At 42.2% G+C, this 9,385-nt stretch overlaps 1 protein-coding gene across 1 annotated transcript in view; it reads left to right on the top strand.

Moving 5' to 3' along the window:
• Window positions 1–337: 337 nt before the first annotated feature.
• The window catches only part of cux2b (cut-like homeobox 2b), a gene marked incomplete at its 5' end in the record, with an annotated part of 73,400 nt that continues 64,352 nt past the window's right edge, over window positions 338–9,385 (top strand). Inside the window, 2 exons of the mRNA XM_015020388.1 lie at window positions 338–463; window positions 3,392–3,439. Of these exons, the coding sequence (XP_014875874.1) occupies window positions 338–463; window positions 3,392–3,439 (174 nt within the window). The remainder of the gene's footprint in view (window positions 464–3,391; window positions 3,440–9,385) is intronic.

A 9,385-nucleotide genomic window follows, 5' to 3' on the forward strand; every position in this document is an offset into this window, starting at 1 on the left:
CTTGCTCACTGGCGCTCTATAGCCGTTGCAAGCGTATCGATTATTTCAAATACTGATTATCTAAAAGGCCTTCTGCTACTGTAGGCATTGGATTTATTTTGGCTTAATTATTTATGGGCCAGGGCTAGCTGTAAGTATTACTGCTGTGAGATCATGAAGGATTACATTGTTAATATTCAGCAGTGTGTATTTTTATTTATGTAAACTCTCTAAGCTGTGTGCCGGATGAGCTTCGACAGGCCACGTAAAATGGAAAAAGAGAAGAAAAAAAAAGTGTGGAAGTGTGGCGCCTCTTCACTCTTCTTCTTCTCCCCCCTCAACATTTCTCTTTTCTGTTTTTGTGCTCTTGCAGAGGGAGCTGAACTCTGTCGCGTCTGAGCTGGCCAGTCGGCAGGAGGAAAGCGAACATTCCCACAAGCACCTGGTGGAGCTGAGCAGGGAGTTCAAGAGAAATGTCCCTGAGGTGAGTCTAGCACCCTGCCCCCCATTATCTCAGCCAGGATGTGTCATTTTCCTCATCTTCACCTCAGCAGGTACCGGCTGCCTACTTCAGGTGGTGCAACTTAAGCCCCCGCGTGCGCTTATCAATGGGGAATTATCTCCGGCTTTTGGAAAAATCTGCATTAAAGAGCCGTACGTTGGGAGCGCGGATACTTCACAAATAGTCACCGGATAACTCCTGACATTAAGATTTGGATGCTGAGGCCTTGCATTAGCCTCCATCTTTGACTGACAAATTGTGATTTAACTCCAAATCATAAGCAGCAGTTAATGAAAAAGTTACCTTGCTGTCTGACCTGGGGATGCACCGATCCAGCTTTTTCTTTTTCGATACTGATATCCAAGAATCGGTCAGTACTGATCCAAAACAGAAAAACAGTTCTGATTTGGCTTAAAATTTTTCTTATTTTAAACACAGACACAAATGTACTGAATTGCAAATTTATTCGATAACTCTGCACCAGTACAGCTCACTTAAATACACCAACAGCTTCACAAGCTTGGACAATCATGGAAAAACAACTTAAATTTGTTCAGTCAGTGCAATTAGGAGAAGAACAGCCACCATAAAATAAATAAGAAACTGACAAAAACAAAAGGTTGACCATCTTGTCAAACATGCAAACATTGTCGCAGATACTCGATATTGGGGCCGATGTTATCAACGTTGGATGCCGATCCAACATTAATGTCAGATTTATACTGGGGGTATTTTTGAAATTTCTTCAGCTGAAACAAATGCGAATTTGCAGTAAGTGGTAAACTATCCTGAATCTAAGGGAAAACAAAATCCCTTCTACACCTGCCATCGCACATGTTTCATTAAATTACATCTTTTTGTTCTGTGCCTAAACGGTAAAAAGAATAGATGCAGCTATCGTAAAATTTAGTGTTTTCAGACTTTAATGATCAGTTTGAAAGCTCTGCTTAGAAGTAGGTAAAAATATTTTATTATTATCTTTTTCATAAAGTTTTCAGCTAAACTTTAATATTTCATTTTTATGCCAACACAAGAGGCTTTGAATTTGACTTCACTCACAATTAAATCACAAAATATGTGTATCTGTTAGAAGGTAGAGTAAGCAGACTTTTACTGTAAATGTTGACTTCATTGGTTATGTACTAAAGAGCATTAGGGCCACTAATTAAAAAATAAATAATTAAAAAAACAATTCTGACTTTTTTCTCAGAAGTCAGACTTAAATCGTATTAGATTTAAAGTCAGAAGCAGTGTAGATCAATCCAGGTCTATCTGGTCCATATATCAGGATTTCAAATATATACGGTGGTGGTTTCTGGTACTGGTTTGCTCAGTTTAAGTTTTTAGACACTGAACTACCTGCTAAGTCCAGACTTATTAAAAATAATGAAATAACCCTTTGGTGCTAGTTTAGCACCAAATTAGAGCTCCGAGGATATGTCCATATTTTTGCCGCTAATGGCTAATTGTTAGTGGCTAATACAGTCAAGTCATTCGCTTTTATTTTCGCAGTGGATGTTACTGTTACTCTTTCGCAATTACCTCGTTCTGGTGAGTGGCAAAAATGCTGAATCATAAACATTTTAAATATGCCCAGTTAGCAGTCTCTTTTAGCTTTCTTTGTCTCAGACATGGATAAAGCAGGACATCAAGACTGAAGAACTCACCTTTTTACCCAGGGATAATGTTAGCTTAGACTTACAGGAACAGCAACCGAGTTCTGAAATTGAAAATGTGTAGCATTTATTGGCACCTTGTAGTAAAACTGAAGATGCCAAATACTTTTCACTCTTGTATCACAACAAATTGCCCCTAAACTAGTGGTCAAGACAACCTGTCGAGAATAATGCAATCATCAGAAACAAATATTAGCTTAACTCGTTTACTTCATTCCACACTAACCTTATTTGGGTTTTTACTGCTTTTCAGCCCCATGTTTTCCTTTGGGCACCAAACCTACATCTAAATGCTTTGTTTGATAGTAGATAAAATAAAAAAAAACATTTTGGCAAACGGATCAGTTACTGAATTGAGCTGTTACTACGCAGGTGTACTTGAAGCAAGAAGTTCTGTTACAAGCAAAATAACAACGTGTCAGCTAGTTTAGTCAGTTGTCAGATCAGAAGCTGATAACCCAGCTGACTGTAATGTCAGTTTGCATTAGGCAAACTAAAATGTCATTATTGTTCTGCATACAGTGCTCACACCTGCTGAGATGCCATCTGTGCATCAACTTTTTGTTTTCTCTGCCTTACAGTAAGACTTGTCACTTTTGTTCCGTCTTACTTTTTAAGGAAAAAAAAGAAACAAAAAAAACCGGCTTGCCTAAACTAAGCGCAGTGAAAGCTAAATCTATGCATGGTACAGATATGATTTTGTCCTTTTTCATCATCATTTTCTTTGAAATAATCATCTATTGACATTTGGCTGAAGTCAAAGAGAATATTTTTATGTTTTATAAATGAACCCTGAGGCTATTTGCCGTGCCGCCTGCCTATCTCTGCGCGGAGCCGGAATCCTGTCGGTATAATGCAGGCGTTTAAGACGGGATCAGGCTGTCACCACTGGCAGCACAATCCCCTTACCTGCAGCTGTGAGAGCTTGCACGAGTCAGGATTTCTGAGCTCTAAATCAAGCTATTGGAAAGCCCCACTTTTCCAACATGCCCACCCAAACCCTTTTCAGTTTTACCACTAATACCCTCCGCCCTACGAAACTACAGACATCGCCGGGACCTTAGAGGTGTTTTAGACTTTCTTAGCAAGCTGTTTGTGCCTCCCAGGGGCCAGTCTGATTCCTGAACAGGTGGAGCATCTGCACCGTAAAATCTGCTGAGACTTTCCTTTTTTTGTGTTTGCGTGTGTGTGTGTGTGTGTGTGTGTGTGTGTGCGTGCGTGCGTGCGTGCATAGGAGGTCCGGGAGATGGTGGCACCTGTTCTCAAGAGTTTCCAGGCGCAGGTGAGTCACATGTCTCTGCTTGGATTACACACACTGCAGAGTGGAGAGACCACTAAGTAGTAGTTATTGACGACTTCCAACGTTTCCGTCCCACAAATATCAGTCGAAGGAGACTCTCCTGTTGGACGCTGTGCGAACATTGACCAGAAACAGACCGTGGCGCTCCTTCAGCGAGTGATTTGATAGATAGAGGGAGAAATCCATGGCGTACTTTGCGTGTTGCTGCTCATCTAGTGCGTATTGACTGATGCCTTTTCTGTCAAAGTGAAGTAGCATCTATCTGCCATTAGATGATCAGATATCTGGCTTCTCATATTTTCTTGGCTGAGACAAGCCCTCATTTCCTGTTGAGATGGTGCATTCGCCGTGCCCCCCCCTCTGACGTCGCCATATTGAAAAAGTCATCTGATACCTACGAAGACTGTGCTCCAGCCATTAAACCAAGGTCATAAATCACATTTGCGAGCCGCGTTATGGTCCGCAAAGCAGAGGCTTATGGAAATGATACCACAAATATGTTTCCAGTCTCGTTTCCTAACTCCCCCTCCGCCCCACCACCACCTCTAAACTCCCGCTCAGCGCCAACCTGAAAGCCCTATCATCTGTAAACATGAGAACACTCAGCATGGATTGTTCAGATCTCTTGGAAGTGATTATTGGCAGCTCCTTTTTAATGCTTTCTAATTGACTGTGCCCGAGCCGCCCCGTTCCCGAGCGGCGGCCGTCGTGGTCCACACCACGCTCTCCTGCCACGGCTCTGTGGCTCATTTCTGTGCTAACTCAATTACTCCCGACTGTAAAGTTGCAGAAATATGTGAATCAAGCCGTCCATGTCTTTATTGCGCAAACGGGAACCCAGAGGATTAATTTGAACACCACTGATGTCTGACAACTGGGATTTGAGAGATGCCTTATAGTAGATAAAATAGATGGCTGATAATGAGCAATGATTTTTATTTATTTATTTATTTATTTCCCCCCTTATCGTCTGTTTTGCTGCAGGCCTCTCTGGGTACCTCTTGGTCTCTCTTGTGTAACTTGATAAGTGCACGCGCAGGCTGAGGAGACACACTCATGTACTAGACTGTACAGATGAGAAGTTCCTGTACAATTATCATTGGGACCAATCAGTCATTTCGGGGGGTTTTATAAGCTTGAGTTTTTCTATGCAGGCTGGTAACAAAGCAAACATCAACAGTTCTTAAAAATGAGAAAAGATTACACGAGTTTGAACTGTAAATTACAGGTGTGCTACCACTGACACTTGGTTGATGCATTGAAACCACACAGTTTAGTCAAATTGTAGCATCTTTTTGGTAGATTCAGTGGTTTCCTGGTTTATGTCCCTCTTTAAGAGTATTCCATAGATTTTGGGTCAGAACCAAACAAGGTACATGATATAAGATGACTATATCCATTAAAAACTATTGGGATGTGATTATTATTATCCTCTATTGTGTACAAATTTCAACAAACTTGTTGATTTGAGTTGAAGCTAATCCTCCGTCTGAATTATTTCATCTACCTCAACAACGCTGGCAGTGAAACGGAACCTTAGCATGACGCTACCACCACCATGCTTCAAATAATGCGTTGTCTTTGGTAATATTTTTATTCTGACGATTATTTGATTGATGAGCTAAAAGATGTAAACAAACAATTCCATTTCTTTTTAAAACAAACATTTCATTGCATAAAATGCAATAGCGAACATCGTTCTTTTAGTTTATGTAGTTGCAAAGGATGCATCTTCAGCTAAAATTTACTTCTAACTTCTACATATTAGCAGTATGTTTTGGCCTAGTTATTGCTCTGAGTGTTTTGTTCTTTCAGCAAATGTCCCTTTTTTCAGTCTGTATACTCTGGGTAATGAATACTGAATTAGTTGACGATTGTTTCAATAATCGATTCATCGTGATTAATCGTTTCAGCCCTACTAGATTATAGAAAATATACACTAAATTCAAAGTTCAGCATCTAATGCATCTTCATGAAAACCGTGTTTGTTTGTGTATATTTCTTTTTCCAAGACGGAGAAGGAGCCGTTTAACATTCACGTTTTGCGACACGTACGGTTTTGGGTCAGGGGGGGTGACGCCTGCCACATGGCGCACCACAACACTGTAATCCTCTGGTGTTTTCTGATACACTTTGACCTTATTGGTAATGTCAAACAGCTTGCAGAGGCTTGTGAACTTTACCCAGCAGTAGTCTGCACGACCTCAGCGTGAGCGCTGGGACCTCGACCTGCTGCTGCCGAGGGGGCGAGTGTGAAGAGGAGGCTGGAGTTGGACAGGTTGCGTGGTTGGGAGTAGGCTAACGCTCCCCCGCAGCTGCGCCGTACAGGTGTGTGTGTGTGTGTGTGTGTGTGTGTGTGTGTGTGTGTGGATACATATGTGTGAGAACAAACTGGGTCCTCGCTTCTCCGTCAACCCCTCCTCCTCAGCCTGGGTTCGGAGGCCCAGAGGAGCGCCTCGTGGTATTTGGACCCTCATCATGCCACTTCTAAAGGAGAAGTCGGCTCCTTTGAAGTGTTCGCAACATGACAGGTTCCCTTTCTTTCCTTTTTTTTTTTTATTTCAGCGTCCCCCACCCACTTTTTCTCTCTTCTCCCGTTCAATCTTGCCTTCTAATTATCACTAACCAGGCGACTGATTAGAAACACGTTGCCGACCTAGTTTTTCCGCCGAGCAGGAGGAGGAGAAAGGGTTAATCCCAGAGCTGGTGGCTGTCATTGGTCGCTTCCCTCCTTCTTCTCCTCTTTTTTTTCGTTCCGCTCTCCTCTTTTCTTTCCCTGGAAGTTTGCTAATGAGGTCCCGTCAGAGCTGAGGAGAGGTGTTAATTTGGCCTTGTGAAGTAGGAAGGAGATTAAGGACAGTGAGGAGCTGAGTTTACGGCTTAAAATACACCGCTGTCCTTATTAATCCACGGGGCCCCTGAGACACCGGCGTTTTTGGTTTTATAATGAACACTGTCTTATAATGAAGGTGATTTTAATAAAAATTTACAGAGCGGAAGTGGAGTTGGTACACGTCTCTGTGGTCCTGGGCACACCTTTGGGGCCGAGGGATGTGACGGTTATTTCTCAAATAACCGGCCGCGGGAGAGCTGGCGCCCATCGGACCTCGCTCGTTTGCGGAACTAGAGCTCAGACTTCTTCTTTCTGCCCGCTGAACGCACACCAAGCAGCCTCGCCAAAGACTTTGTGGGTTTCTCGATGCAATTTACACCTCCCTCTCACTTTGGCTGGTAAAAACTCCCCTCAGGATAAACCTTTAGTCGAGACAGATTGGAGAAAAAGAAAGAACAGTGACGGATTTCTTTTTGCGTTTCTTCCAACGAGGCAGATTCCGCCTCGCATCCGGAGCGCCGGGGCCCAAATTAACAAGTCATTCTATTTTTCTCCTCTCCTCTTGATGTCGTTTGGTGCTCTCAGAATAAGAAAACAGCAGTATGGTTCCCTAATTACTGAAACTTGCTTTACAATGATAATCCGTGGAGTAATTTAGCGTGCACAATGAGAGCCGCGGTGCTTGCGCAGATGGAGATTCTGATAAATAGTTTGTAACGTGTAATTAGCAGCTCTGCCGGTTACATACCATTAACCCCTTAAGCTCAGGAATCATTATTGGGCCTCATTATCAAGCAGCAAGGTACGATCGAGCTGACTAGACATCAAAAACATCAAACAGCTATTAAAGCACAGCGAACCGGGGGCCGGTGGACACCTGTTTACGAGTCTAACTGTGCCATTCTTTCCCCTGAGGTTGAGGAGGGATGGTGTGAGGTTAGATATTGTTTTTTATGTTGTTGTTTTTGCAGTTGTTGCTCATTCTCTTTGAGAGCATGAGGGGCATTTTGAAGATGCAGCAGCTTTTCTTTTCTCCTCAAAACTAAATTACCTATCAGAAAATGGCAGCGTAGTTTCATCTGATTTCATACTCAAAAAAAATATCTACTTGTATGAGTTGCACTGATGAAATTGTAGCCAATTTTTGACCTTTGATTTTTGAAAATGTTTGACGTGCCGTTACAGACTTAATGTCCACTTTATTGGGTACACCTAGCAGGACGTATCCCCCTCATGGCATAGATTCAACATGCTGTCAGAACGATTCCTCTGAGGCTTTGGATGTGAATTTTCCATTCTACTGCATCTCAAACTTTTATTGTGAAAGAAAGCAGATGGAGCTGATTTTAGCTTCATTTACATGGTGGCTTATCATGACTTCAGACGATGGGTAGATGGGTGGCCCTGAAGGGACACACATGCAGACTAAAGGGCTCTGTCTGGTCGAGCTGAACTGCCAGAATCGGTTCTCGTTGCCGCAGTTGATGAAAATCGCATCATCTTGTTCTTTGCCTCATGTCGTCTGCCCCTCTTCACCCTCTTCTCCATGCCAACCTATTGTGTGTTCATAGCTGTGTTTATTTATGTAGAAAACAGCATCATTTCCAGTAGTCGCCATTCTGAATGTATGCGCAAAGTAGGACGGATCGTCAGGTAGCGCAGATAGTCAGGACTCTTTTTTTTTTTTTTTTTTTTTTTTTCAGAGAGCAGATTTTGAGGAGCAATACGAGGGAAGTACTGAAATATTAAACTCCCCCTGCTCAGTTCTGGTCCGATGCAGAGGGAGAACGGATCACCGACGCCGTCCATCCTTTCTTCTTTTTTTCTTCTTTTCCAATAACGTGAAAAGTAAAATTAGATTTTCCAGCCAGTCAATTATCATTTCCTCCTTCTCCAAACTTGTGTACTCCTATTAGTCATTCTTCTCTGCCATGATCGCTGTTTGCTGTGCTGTTGTAAATCACACATGGCAAAACACCGTGACGTTATTGAGGCGGGAGGGGGAGCTGGGCTCGGTGCGTCTTATAGACCGTGAAAGGTCTGTGCGAAAGCGAACATCCGAAAACCACGTGACTTTGATCCGACCATGTGTGCCCCTTTAGTTAGGTTGGTTGGTACTAAAAGGCCCAAAGTTTACTGAGAAAATATTTCACACATTGCTGCGTTAGCAGCAGTCTAAATCATTGGTGCAAGGCCATTTGGATCCATGCTGTCGTGTTGCTCATATCAAATTCTGATCCTATCATCTTCGTGTTTCTACTGAAATTGAGTCGTGGAGAGTCGACGGATCCTGTGTAAATTGTAGCGTCTGTTTTCTGTTCTTCACTGACAGGAGTGGCATCTGTGTTGACTTCTGTTGCTTTACCTCCTCTCCTTCAAAGATGTGTTCATATTTCACATACCTCGCACCTACAAGTGTTTATTCAGAGTACTGTCAGCTTTCAGTCATCTTGAACCAGAGTGCTTATTCTTCTCTGACACTGACAAGCCATTTTGGTCATTTTGGTTGCCACTCACTGAAGGGTTTTTTTTCTTTTTCTTTTTCGGGGCGTTCACTGTAAACATGAGCAACGATGGTGTGTGAAAATCCAGATCAGCATTTTCTGAAATGCCTGTCCAGAACCAACAATCAAGGCACAATCAAAGCAACTTAACACCCCGTTTCTCCATTTTGATGCTCAATTTGAACTTTGGCAAGTCATATACACAATGTTTAGATCCTTGAACTCACTGAGTTGCAGTTGAATATGTGTACCAGTGGGTCTACGTCCCAGCATTAAAATACATATCATTTTTAGTTCACAGAGGTGACGTCACACTGTGTGTGTTCATACAACAGAAGATTGTGTAAAATAACATCTCGAGTGACTTTAAACGAAGATACGATTTGCACATTACATTTTAAAGATTGTGTTTTCACTTTTGTAATGCAATAAGTACAAAATGATGACGTAGCAACCATCAAAGCCTAGCTTACAGCTGCAACAGCGTGGTAAACAGGGAACACGCCTTTGCAAAAAAAAAAAAAAAAAAAAAAAAAAAAAACTTTTTTTTTGGTTCTTCTACCGTTTTTTTTTTCTTTTTTTTTCTTTTTC

The sequence above is a fragment of the Poecilia latipinna genome, unplaced genomic scaffold (assembly GCF_001443285.1).
Source record: "Poecilia latipinna isolate Pla-1442-1.1 unplaced genomic scaffold, P_latipinna-1.0 Scaffold2576, whole genome shotgun sequence".
Lineage (NCBI taxonomy): Eukaryota > Metazoa > Chordata > Actinopteri > Cyprinodontiformes > Poeciliidae > Poecilia > Poecilia latipinna.